This window comes from Polypterus senegalus, chromosome 8, assembly GCF_016835505.1.
Source record: "Polypterus senegalus isolate Bchr_013 chromosome 8, ASM1683550v1, whole genome shotgun sequence".
Lineage (NCBI taxonomy): Eukaryota > Metazoa > Chordata > Cladistia > Polypteriformes > Polypteridae > Polypterus > Polypterus senegalus.
Window position 1 is genome coordinate 137,073,261 of NC_053161.1, and position 13,794 is coordinate 137,087,054.

General features: G+C 36.4%; 1 protein-coding gene across 1 annotated transcript; it reads right to left on the reverse strand.

The window, feature by feature from the left end:
- Nucleotides 1-4,038: 4,038 nt before the first annotated feature.
- btg1 (B-cell translocation gene 1, anti-proliferative) lies at nucleotides 4,039-10,703 on the reverse strand. The gene is made up of 2 exons (XM_039761803.1): nucleotides 10,231-10,703; nucleotides 4,039-4,718 (listed from the first exon to the last, which is right to left on the reverse strand). Exons 1-2 carry the CDS (start codon nucleotides 10,373-10,375, stop codon nucleotides 4,345-4,347), a joined length of 519 nt encoding a protein of 172 aa, XP_039617737.1. The 5' UTR covers nucleotides 10,376-10,703; the 3' UTR covers nucleotides 4,039-4,344.
- Between the last annotated feature and the right edge of the window lie 3,091 nt (nucleotides 10,704-13,794).

Below are 13,794 nucleotides of genomic sequence, written 5' to 3' on the forward strand. Positions count from 1 at the left end.
AACAGCATAAACCCTTTGTATTCTCTTAGATATTAGGTAAGATTCATTGAAATTATGTATGTAAACACACTGTTTATATACAGTAAAACCGAAATATTTTAAAGATAGAGCGTCTCCGATATCACATGTTACAGCCATTACGACAGACAGGCCACCAGCAATACATGCGTACAATGCAAAAAAATTGTATACATTAATGTGTGTACAGTGACACTAAATGTATGTACATGTAATGAGTACTGCAAGTAGAAAATTAATTATGGTTACTCACCAACAATGACTTGTCCGATAACAAGGAGTTTAATTTTACTACACAACAAAGGACAGCGTTACAGGCCTTCTAAAGGAGCCTCTTCAGGCGATTGTGTAGCACTGCCGTTCTTCTTCCGGCAGTCTTCAATCCAAATCCCTAAAGCAGATTCCATCCAGACTACCCCCTTATTACATCCACTTACAACTTGTTTTGCGCCCTTTTTAAAGGACACTGCAGCCGTATATCTTATATTCTTTTCCTCCTTTTTAAATAAAAGGGATCATGGACTCATTAATGCCGTAATGGCATCCTGCAGCGGTGTAGCCGTTCCCTTCCTTCAACATATCCTAAACGTTTACCTTTTTCGGCAATCGTTAGCATCCCAAGTTTCTCCACATTATGTTTTGCCTTTATGCTAGTAGTCTGGGCTTTCTTAAATCAAGGACATCAGATACCAGTAAGACAGTTTCAGGAGTGGTTAAGTGCTGTCATTATTCATGAAATGAAAGGACACATAGTTGAACTGTTTTTTTTTTTCCCCTCCACAATTCAGTATCACTGGCCAAAGTGAAGGGCTCTTGTGGTGTTTCACCAGTAGTGAAGATTAAAAGTTACTCCACAGTCACATTCTGATTGATATAAAATCTTGTTGTTAAAGTATTCCAAACAGTTTTTCTCTAACCGACTACTGTAGGAAAGTAACAGAAAATGTGCCAGACATTTTAACTTGCATATTGCGGAAAAAACAAAATATGAAGTACAGTACAAACAGGAAACTCTAAAGGATGGCAACATCCTTTATCCTGTATAGGAGCATAGTGCCTTTAATCAGGTTACCATTATAAAACAGAATAGGGGAGCTTACTACATATTTAGGATTTATAAATCACTTTCAATTAACAGAACAAATGCACTCTATTGGAACAAGAGTACGGTTACTCAAGAATGCCAGGACTAGATAAGTCTATTTTACAGCTAATTTGTTCTCGATTCCTTTTATATACCCCCACTCATATTAAGTTTAAATTTCATTTCTACTAATGGTACCTCAGCAGTATCTATACTTGCATACATTACTCAATTGAATGGTTCTATCCAACTAGAAAATTTGAGAAAGCTACATAAAGATGACTTGAGCATGGATTCTATTTAAAGCAAAAAAGCAAATCTTAAATAATTCAAAATAGAAGCAATGTTCAGATGAAAACCACAGAAACTTGTGCACACACCTAGTAAACACTCAAACGCCTAAATCCCAGCACTGATACTTTAAATAAATCCCACAGAAGATAATTGCCCTGTTTTAATTCAGAATGGCAATACATCACCAGCCTGCCTGCTCATTTCATTGCTTTTAATATTCCCTCACAAGGGCAAGGTGGTCTATTTATTCACCAAGGACTAGCTGCTTAGTACATTTTTGTTTTGTCAAGAGTCACTATAATAGGAATATCTGCTACAAATACTTTTATATTGGACCTGAGTGAATTGGTCTTTAAACCTTTGATAATGAAAATCAGATTAAGACACAAAACTGCTACAGGCAGCAAAAAAGAAATGATCCAGGTGGGCTAACCAGTTTTCAAATTAACCAAACTGCTGCAAAATACTTCCTTGGTCAGACTATAATACAGCTAAGAATCAGTAAAGGTTTGAGAGTACAGAGCAGAACAGACCACTATAAAGAGCAACCCCCCTTTTAAAATATGAAAGCTTAGCAAGGTGAAAAAGAAGAACAAAAAACAAAGACTTAAAGTCATAAGAAATTTTTATTACAGAGAAGAAAAATTCTCTTTCAAAATATAGAAATCTGTACAACTTCCTCACAATCAATTTACATGAACTGTACAAATTTACATCAGTTCACAACTTAATCCAAGAAAAAACAGAATGACCAAAATAGATCACAAATACTGGTGCTTTTTTGCCTTGAAAATTACAAAATTAAAACAAAGCAAGATCACCAGAGGATGGAAAACCAAGAGGGTGTTCAAGCTAAGGCTCCCATGACCACAAAGGGACAGAAATCAGGGTGGATGGAATTACTCTTTGGACTCTGATAAACGCTACGGGTCTAACCACTTCAAACACTTGGAATAACCATGACATAGTGCACTTTTCACATCAAGTATTCATCCCAACCCCTCCCCCCCAATCCCTATCATAAAGCTGCCTTCTTTATATACATTCATAAGGCTCTTTGTATGAAGTGAATATAAAGGTATGGCGTATGTGCAATACAGACTGCTGAGGGGTCAGCCAGAATTTGGCAAAATTATCAATGTGCCAACTGAAAACAATTCTCTTCATATTTGACATTTCTTGAACATACAAGATGCTACCAATTTTAAATACTTTATTTTTGTACAAAAAAAAAAAAATAAAATAATCCAGTTTGAAACCTAATTCAAAAATTCATATACATGTTCAAATAGAATTCAAAACATTTTTTTGTATTGTGGCAAACTCAAGTGTGCAGAACACACATGTATGAATCTTAAAGTTAAAAGTTATGTTGGCATTTAACAAAACTTAAAATCCTGAGCAAAATCCCCCGCCCAATCAAAAGACTGTTTATCTAAAAGCAGTGTGCTGTGTAACGTACAACTATGCCACAATATAAAAAAATAAAGGGTTTAGAATTCTATGCCATCCTAGGTGGAACGGAGATACAGGAGGAGCAGCACACGTGTAACAGGACTACATTCCAGATGCTCATGGCATGTGCCACAACTTAAGTACCAAAACATAAGAAAATAAAATCTTACCTGTTGCCACAGAAGCTGCCACTTAAATCCTGAGACTAAATATGGTCCCCCACCATCAAAGTTCAGTGCATTCTGACTGGCTAACAATCACTTTATTCAGCTTTGCAAACTTTATTTTAGCTGCCCTAGTCCCTAAAGAACGGAAAACAAATTTGAACAACAAATTAAAATCCACATGTTGAAATTCAGACCACACGCAGTGAATTTGCTCTGCACCAAACAGTGCAGCTTTCTGCAATTCTTCCAAAAATCACAATGGTAGAAACATGAAACTGAAGATCTTGACTCCCTTTCCAAAAGGCAGTATACTCAGGTGAAGAGAAAGACTAATCATGGAGCACAGAAAAAAGGCATCCCACATTATCCTGGATTATGAGTGCATTCAGCTATTAGGTGCACACAGAGCTTTTCTGGAGTGCATTTATGCTGCCTCACTAGGCATTAAAATGCCTGCATAAGCACTGTGAGCTGGATAAAACTAAAAGTCGGCTACACCATCATAATGAAGTAGGTTAACTTTCCTTTAATTACTTACCCCCTCCCAACTTTAACCATTTGGCACAGCAAGAATAAAGCCTGCACACAGGCACTAAAATATGTCCTAGACTACACCCACTTTTCCCCAATACCTAATTGTACACTCCAAACTATTTTAGTTGTAAACAAAATTAGTCTCAGCTGAACATTCCCTACTTTTATTACAATCTACTATGCCTTGGTATAGTAAACCATGATAGATCCCTTACGTCAACAGAAAGGTAGGTGGGGGGATGTAGTAAGATTCTGTGGAAACAGGCTCAGTATACATGGACATTACTCACTGCCAGAAACCAATGGTGGATCTGAATCTTGTAACAGCAGACATGAAGACTTGCAAGATTGTATTCACACAAATTATGGTCCAAGATTCCCTCCATAGTATGGAAACATGTATCAGAAAATCAATAATTTTAAAACCACCAAAGATACGGACAAAAGTACTTCCAAATGTGAAAACCCGCTTTTTTTTTTTAAAAAAAAAAAGAAATCTTCAGTAACCAAAACATCCTGAAGAAAGTATTTTCTTATTACAGTAAGACAAAAGTGCAAATTCTACATATAAAGGCTGCCCAGAATTACTTCCAAGTGTGGCAATTAAGTGAAAGTTACTCATCCCAACATCAGGGTAAGATTCTTCACATTTGCCTGCAACTTCGAATTCTATATTCCAACCCTTTCCCCTCCACCCCCTAAAAGGAAACTTCCATTTAGTAAAATGAAAAGAGGTGTAAGAAATCTAAATATTCTCCATCCCCAGATGATCCGCAATAATAAGTGATGGCTTTAACTGGAAACAGTCATCATGCTGTAGGATTTGGAAGGGCTGGTTCTTCCTATCATCAGCTCCTCTTTGCAGCTGATCCGGCTGTCCATCATTTGCAAAGCATTACTAGTAGCATTTTGTGGATTTGCCACTCCAGGCTGGGACTCGTACAGCACACAGATGGACCCATCCTCTCCAATGCGGTAAGACACTTCAAAAGGGTCCACCCACAGAGTGAGCTCACTGGGTAGCAACCGGTAAAGCTGTTCGATGCTCAGTCCAATTCTTTGAGCTGCTTGGCCAACAAGTGGGTCCATTTTGTGGTTGATCCGGATGCATCGATAGCCTGAACCTTTACATGGCTTCTCTGGAAACCAGTGGTGCTTGTACTGCTCTGAAAATGAAATGGGAAAATTTTTTTTACAATTTTAGAAAAATCAAAATTTAAAGCACAGAAATAGTTTTAGATAAAAGGCATTAATGAAATTTGTCATTGTTAAAAATACAGTACAAGTATCACATTAAAAAAGGATTCCAACCCACTCATTTATCATCAAATCCAACTCAAGGTCACTGTGTCAAAGCCTTAGTTAGTGATGTATGCAGATCAACACAGGTTCCTACTGAGCCACTTTAGAGACATGTGCATACTTCAAACCGCCTAATATAATTATTTTAGACCAATCAGATTCTCAGCAAAGTCACATAAAATTGGATTGTTTAAACAAATTTAAAAAGTGTTAAACCTTTACATTCCAAAAGTTATGCCTTCTCACTTTTATACACATTTACAATAGACATAGAATTGTCAAAAATTAGCCTATTTCCTAATATTTAAGGGAGTGTATTTAGAAAATTAATGTTCAAAGACACAACCTTAAAATTGTGTCCTGTGTGGCTAGTTGATTACTATGTGTATTTAACACATTCCAACTGTCTGAATGGTATACATTTAAAATCATCCATAAAATAGCACTTAGTGACCCCTTATCTGGAATATAACTGACAAACTAGTACAAGATATGAGGTATTTAAACATACTGACAAGGCAATCTGCATTTTTTTTATTTATACTAAAATGTGTGAACACAATACAATACATAAATAAAATCTCAAAAATACCTATAAAGGAAACGACTGCGTATAAAGTGATAAAGTAGAGTGCCATCCAGTATCAGGCATGTATAGAACAGTTTATTTACTTTACAGTAGCTTCAGAAAACTAACATTGGACTGGTGATGAAGGAGATGAGCCACACAGGAGGTTCTAAAAAGCAATGAGTATAGTCAGGTGTGCCTCAAGATATGAAAGATGTTGCTAGCATTGGAATTAGAAATCTTAAATGATAGATTGGCAGATTACACAATAAGCCATCCTAAACAAAAAAAAAAAAAAAACATCCAAAATGTAGTTGGGAGACTGCCATTATACCAAGTAAACAATTTACTTTGAGAAACGCGTGATATTTTTCTAAAGTGCAATAGGATAAAATTAGTTGCACAAAGCAAATTGCTAACCATTAATATTTCAAACTGGCTTTTTCTATTACGGAGTGCCAGATGACTACCACAGCAACCAGGAATCAGCCCTGCACAGGACACTAATCTACACTTGCTTACACACTTCACCAGTACATGTCAACCCAAAATATACAACTCTGGGATGAGGGAGTAAGCTGTGATACATTTTAAAAACATATGCAGATATGTAAAAAAAAAGTTTAAACTGAGTGTGACATGTTTAGGAACAAAAACATGTATGAACACAAGGGAACTGCACCAATGACTGTTTAATGAAAAAACCTACACGCCAACTTCTAAAGCATTTACTCACAAAAATTAACTAACAGGGCCCATTCAGAGGGAATAATAAACCTAGCATATACTGTGAGGTGGTGAGAAGAGACTGGTCCATATAAAGACAAGTCTGCAACAACATTGGACAAACTTTCCACGGACTGTTGTATCCATTTTCTAACTAATCAAATTTTAGGCCATGTAGAATAATGGCCTACTTATCTAGAAGTGTGCACAAAGCAGAAAATAAGCCTGGGCAAGACATCTTTGTGTGCGGTCTATCACAGGTCATAATTAAGTACACATCCTCACCAGACCAATTCGGAGTCAATTAAAGCAATACGTTTTCCTCTCAGATGTTCTAATGTGGAAGAAATTCTCATTCAATAAGATGAAATCGCAATATACAGGGCCACCATTTCATCAGAATAATAATGATAATCTACTACAATTTCACTAGTCCCACACCATACTAGATTTAACAAGATAAAATGGCATGTAACTGCGGGTAAAAACACCATTGCATAAAAGAACTATTATTGGAAGGGGATGACCCATAAGCAAGGTTATGTTATCTTGCACTTAAAGAAACAGGCACACATTGTAAAACTTACTTTGAACAAGATGGCTACTTCAAATGACAAATTAATAAATAAATGTTGGAACTTGATCCTTATGCATTATATTATACAGTACAATACTGTAAGGGAAACAATGCTGTTAAATTACAAGACCAAAAATGCAGGAAAACGGAAAACTGTTAGTGTGCTTGTTATTTTGTTTGAAGTGTTTAATGCACGGTTAAATATGAGATGATTTAAGTTTAATTTGAAAAAATAAAACAACTAGCACACAGATTAACTAAAGCTTATTTGTAGTTAAGAGAGATAGCCAGTAAAGACATTGAAGTCTATCTTGCCACATAAATGTACACTACTGAATTAAAAGGGTCTTGCTAACTTACTAAGAAACATTTGTGGCTAATCACAAAATGCATAAAAACAGCCATCAGCACAGTTCTCAGGCCTTTGTCAGTATATGTGCTATACATTTGCATATTTAAACTACACATATTAAATTACAAGTAGAGACAATGAGACATTCAATAAACAAGTCTTCTAAAAGACCCATCTGTCACAACACAGCTGCTTATAAGCAACTGGCTAATCTTTTGCTGCTCTGGAACAAGTCTACGTGCAGAACACAAAGTACCTAGAAAGAGGCGGTGAGTTTAGAGAACGGGTGGATCCCTTCCTGTAGTGTACAATTTCTATGACTAGGTACAGAAAGCATTCTTAAAGACATTAAAGTCTGTAAGCCATTCATAATTTAACATGGACGAAATACACACAATACACCAAACTGTTAATCTTTAACCAGTTAAATACACCTTTGTTTATAATATAAATGAACAAAAATGAGCAGAGTCCAAAATAAAATGACAGTCAAGGGACAATCTGGAACCATGACTGAAACCAAACAAACCACAAGTAAAGGAGGAAAGAATGAACAGGAGGGTAAGGTATAACCTTTAATTTCTTCGTCTGGGATGGATAGCCATGATGCTCTTATACAAAAACAGCTGTATAATTTCCATGATGATCAAAATCCTTTAGTCTTTTAACAGAAAGGTCAGTTCCAAACTACAAAAAAGACTTGAGATGCTGACCTAAGATTTATTATTATTATTTTTTTTAAATAGTTTTGGACTCTTATACTCCCTAGTCTATATATGTCCCAATGCATAGGATAGTCTGGAAATCAGAACTGACTTAAAGTAACCACTAAGATGCTATGCTTAAGTAATTAACAAAATCTTGTTCCAACTAATTTACTTGCTTTAAATTTTTGTACAAATTTTTGATGAATGGTTACCACAGAATAAAAATTTGGTTGCACTGTATAAATTATGTTTGAAAATACTTAGCTTGACCAAAAACACCACCAGGTACTTCGTACAATGAGTAAAATATTAGTGCTATTCCATTACTTGAGGTCATTCCATTTTATAAAAAAAAAAAGGCCTTGTTGTTAATGGGTTGACTAAATGTAACACAACATTAACACTATAATCTGTTTACATAACACACATTGCAAGCTAGAATCTAGAATATATCTAGCCTCAGTGCTTTCCTTCTAGCAGTAACTTGTATTGAACATTCCAACCAATCAAAGAAACCGTATTAAACCCAGACTTTAAACCCACTTCTCTTCAGGATTACAGGAGCTTCTCTCTAATACCTAGACATTTTACTGTGGCAAGATAATGTAGGCCTATCTGTGGCCCACCCTAGGGCACTTGAAACACAATGAATGTACAGACTTGTAAAAATGTAGAAATTTGAGTTTCAGTACAGCAACATCAATATAGGCCAACAAGCAGATATCAGAAGAAGATTAACTTCTTGGTTGTGCCATCCACAATCCATTTATGAAATTGGTTTTATATAAGTCAATCATAAGCTTACTTTGATCCCACTCAAACAGTATAATGCAAATAAATTTGGGGGAAAATACAAAACTAGAAGACCAAACTGGTCTCAGAATACAAACATTGTAAGGGAAAATATTGGAAGCCAAATGACTTAACAAAACTGACCTAAAAAGGAACAAAAAAGTACTTCTACTGGATATATTAAGTGCAAATGCATCTCCTGAACCCACTGAACCACTACTCGTTCAAGGAAGCTTTTAAGACTGCATCGCGCACACGTCGTAGGGTGCACACACTGCGTGCTAGAACAAAACTAATTTTAATAATAAATATAACATTATCGGACTCGATAAATTGAGAGCCGCAGTTTGATTAGTCTCACATGATAATTTCTAGGTATTTGGATAACGGGATAACTATCGTATCACAATTGCTGTAGTGTCGAAAAGTCGTGTAAACGAGAAAGATACTAACAGGCCAAGACTGGACTAAAGAAAACCATTAATACACACACTACAGGATGCCCGTGCCCCTAATCCCTCAACATTCAAATACTGACTGACGCTGACCAACTAGATTACAAATCTCCAACCACCATGTCTAACACACCGCGATTCTGCGGCATTGCATAACATCTTTCACAAACAATCGAAATATTAACCCTACTGCCCCAAAGCGCTATGATTTTGCTGTTTAACCATGAGTGGCCCGACGCGGACCTCTGAAGACAGACCTTAATTACTCATTCTCAAAATCAACTGGGGACGCTACAATAAACAAAGGTGCCAACAAAGAAGTCGTGGCAGGAAGTGCCTTTTTTGGCATGATGGGAAAAAAACATTTTATATCAAACTTCTTGAAAACAAGTCCTAACTGCTCAATGAACGAAAACTAATGTCGTTCACAATACTGTTCTACACAAACGTGGGTAGAGATCGCCAGTCACAGAATGAAACGTAAAAGTTTCTGGCGGCCCCTTCCCCCATTCTGCTTACATCGGAACTGCGCTGTGTTTACTTAACTTGTTTACAACTATACTTCAAACCACATATATCTGACGCAAATAAATACGTTTGCGCATAAATATATTTTAAAAAACATACAGAGACAACGTGGTCTTACTTGGGTAAACTTAACATAAAAAATCCGCCTAAATCTTTTGTTCTGAACAGCAAGCACGAGGTGAGGGAGAGCGCGGGGCAAGCGCAGCACGGAAGAACGAAATCAATCATAACCGAAAACGAACAGGTGTTCGATTAAGACAAATAAATATTATATATTAAATACAAAATAAAAATCACACACGAAAATCTCACAAGATGGTGTGGGAGTCAAACAGCTTTTACGATGTCATTACTTCTCACCTGAACATGGCCAAAACTGTAAACAAAGAGGAATAAAAATGATCGTACAAAACATTATTACCTCAGAAGCTTACTGCCCCGGCTGCAATGTCGCGGAAACTGGGCACCCATTGCACCAGTTCTTGTTTTACAGTACACCGTGTTGTTTCCGTCTGCTGGCGCGGTGCGCGCCGCTTAGTTCTATTCCAGTCACCACTAAAGGCAAGATGAAGTCGTATCCTACATTACGTTTCCGCAAAAGAATGAAAAACCTTGGAAGTTCCATCCTTCGTGTGTGTGTTTTAAAGCCTAATCAACGATGCACAGCTTACCTGCCAGCAGATCCTGAAGAGACTGGCTGAATGTTTGTAACTGCCGATCGTTAACGAACCCCTTTGTCCTCAGAAACCTCGAAAGAAATCCCACTGCCGCTGTGATTTCTGGCTTCATACTGGCTCTTGTGCAAAGCGTATGCATTGAGAATCCGGGCGAAAATGTGAACAGAATAGATAGCCGTCTCTTTTCTTTTTTTACTTTCTAGTGTTATTTTTAATGGGTATTTTTGGCGAGACCTCGATCTTCCAGGCGCTCGTCGTTTGTCCTGTAATTAATCAGTTGTTCTTTTTCATTCGCATAAAATTAAGAAGGTGCTTTTTGTTATGCTTAATTGGAATATAATGTGCGTGATACAAATCAGGACAGTTTTATGCCTGTCGCCTTTGTTTGTAAATAATGAACTAGAAAGCCACATCACCACTTCTTCAGCCTCCACTGCCGTCTACACTGCCAGAATAAACGCGACACGCCAGGAACCCGCGATTTTATATCGACGTTGCTCGTGATGTCACAAACAAACCACGGCAGCAACAAACCCTTTCGCTTCTATGGTTGGTAGCGAAGCGAAGGGGGCGTAGCCGTTACGTCACACAGTCTGTAAATAAACAAACTAGTTTGACTTTTAAGCGTCGGGCTGGGGGGAGGGCTGTAGAACATTTTAACCCGTTACTGACAAAAACAGGCTGAAGTTATTCTATTAAAAAAGCAGCGCTCTTCATTGCGGGCAAAATTATTGCAGTGCAGTTGTGTTAAATAATGCTATTTGACTGTAACACGCTATCCAGCTTCAGTCACAAAAAGCTGTATATCGTTAATACAGCTTAAATTGTATATCGTTAAGAAAAATAACCGTTTTAAATAGCATTTTGCATGCGTGTTTCGCAATACTTTCCGATAAGGCGCTCTCCTTCCGCTACCCAATGATATTATGGCCAGCATGGTCATCTGCAGCATCTTGGGACACTGAACTCGACGAAATGGTTAAAAGATGGATATGTTGACAACTGTGTGTTGTACATCTAAAGCGTTTAACAGAGAAATATGCAGAAATATATCACCTTAGTTAGCTTGTAGTATTTTTTTTAATGTCGTTTTTAATACTTTCCGCCTCGATGTGCTTGATTGATTTATTAATAGTTCATTTGAGATTTCAGAGGATCATTCCATAATACGTGTAATAAGCTTTAGGTGATCGGTGAAAGAAAACACATAGGATTAATCTGTTATTTTCTACTATAAAAGAAATTAAAATATGAATGCTGTTGAAAATTGGTAACATATATAGTAATTAATTTTAAATCCTGTTGTGTGAGAAGGCTGTCGGGAGAGATGGTTTCCACTAGTCTGAACTGGATTAGGTGAGTGTGATAATGGATAGATGAATTTACAATACACAATATACTAATACTGTTACTTATCATTAGAATCTAATGCAGAAGCTGTGCAACTCATATTTTTATGCTATTCCCACCAATAAGAGTTGTCATTTGTATTTGTGTGTGCCTTGTAAAGTGCCCCGCCATAATGTTCTCTTGGAAAAGTACAATCTAAATAAAAACAGAAGTCTCTGCATAAGATTTACATAATGTAAATTTACTCATAGGGTGGCACATAGGAGCAGTCTTTTGTTTATTGATTTTAGCTCAGTATTTAACACCTTCTCCCCTGCAGCTAGTCACAAAGCAAAGAGCTCTTATTTTAAAAACAACACTATGTTAATGAATATAAGACATCCTGACTGGCAGACCTTTACCTGCCAGATTTAACAAACACACAACAAGCACTCTTATTATTAACTTAAAAGCACAAAATGGTGGTATGCTAAGCTCAAGGTTCTTCCTCTTATTTTCTCAGACTTGTGTTGCCAGCTATAACACAAAGTCTATCTGCAAGCTTCCTGATGACACAATAGAAGTGGCCTGATTACCAATAATAGCATAGGGATGTGGTAAACTCTTTACTGAATGGCGAAACAGAAACAAGCTGCCCCTCAACATCAGCAAAACAGCCTTTCAAGAAGGCTAAAAACTGACTTTGCTTGTTGTGGAGGCTGAGGAAAGTAAATTTGTCACCCACAAACATCCTTAATTGCTTATACTATACATATTGAACGGTGTACTGACTAGTTTCTTCACATTCTGGTATGGCAACTGCATGTTGGCAGACCACAAGGCATTATACCTGCTGGTTAAAGCAGCTCTGTTTATCACTGAAGAGATGTCTAAATAATTCCCCTTCCATTATCACTGATTTCACATACCTATGCAGCAAACTGTTTCTCCCCTGTAATCTAGGAAGAAGTTGCACAGTAGCATTCAAAGCTGTATCAGTGTATGCGAATGCAGTTTTATCCCCGGCCCATTAAGGTATTTACTCTCACATACACATCTGACTGATCTATGATCAACACTCAATTATGCAAGCATCAGCAATACTTTCAGTTTACAATACTCATCCTAAGTTCTGTATGTCTGTAACTTAGTGACTAATGTTGAGTTGCTCCATGATTCTGTATGGTGCATGACTACATGTATTCTTATACATGATATTTATAATTTTAATTTTAATATTGTTGCATGTATTATTTATTAATCTTTATCTTGTACACTTTTGTGTTGAATCATGCACTATATTGTCACTGAGTGTGTGATGTTTGAGAATCATCGGGGCTAGCACCAAATACTTTTTATAATATTGTATTTTGCCAATTAATTGAATTGAAATGAACCAAATTAAACAGGGTTCAGCTTCTAGGCAGGTCATTGTTTGTGTAAACTTTTCATTTGCAATTACTAACTATCTAAAAGCAAGCACAAGTAATAATAATAATAAACAATAGAGAGTAGTGTTTTAATTAAAAATTTGATTTAAACAATGATATAAAAAACAACATTGACATTTCAAAAATAGGGAAGGCACAGAGATAGCCAGGTTACTCTTATCTGAGTCATAGTCAATATGGAAAAGGCATATGGTGCAGTAAAAAGCACCATACCTGCCCTAAAGGTGTTTAAAGATAAGGAACACCTGGAGAAGCTGCACCTTTGTTTTGCTGAGTAAAGATTGAGAGGCTGAGTGGTAGATATGTTTACACTGACAAGGGTTATAAACAAGATGAACAGGTTTTTCTTTACCTTTAGTTTACTGATTATTTGATATTTGATTCTCTTATATTGAGCAACATTAAACTCTTTTACTACCTACCTACCTACCTACCTATATAGCATGCCTACACAGTATTTGAACTTTAGGAAATAATGTAAAGAAATAGTAAGTCATAGTCTTCTATTACATACAAATATTTGCTAAATAAGTGCATATATATATGCAAAACATACAACTGAAAACTACTGTCTAATGAGATACTCTGTGGTGGACAGACATACTGTGTAAAGCAAGATCCTGTCTTGTATGTAATGTTGTTGAAAAAGAGCCCACGTTAAATAATATATATATGTATGTATATATGTATAAATGGATAGATTGTTTTATTGTGACCAGAATATGTTTGGGAAAAAATACTTTTTGAAACATCTTTTAGAAAATCATTTTGTTATGAG

Bases quoted from the DNA above. Each gene is read 5' to 3' on its own strand.
- btg1 (XM_039761803.1), bottom strand. From the start codon at position 10,375: ATGCATACGCTTTGCACAAGAGCCAGTATGAAGCCAGAAATCACAGCG. The intron at 4,719-10,230 runs GTAAGCTGTGCA...TTTCATTTTCAG, and splicing joins TCTTCAGGATCTGCTGGCAG to AGCAGTACAAGCACCACTGG.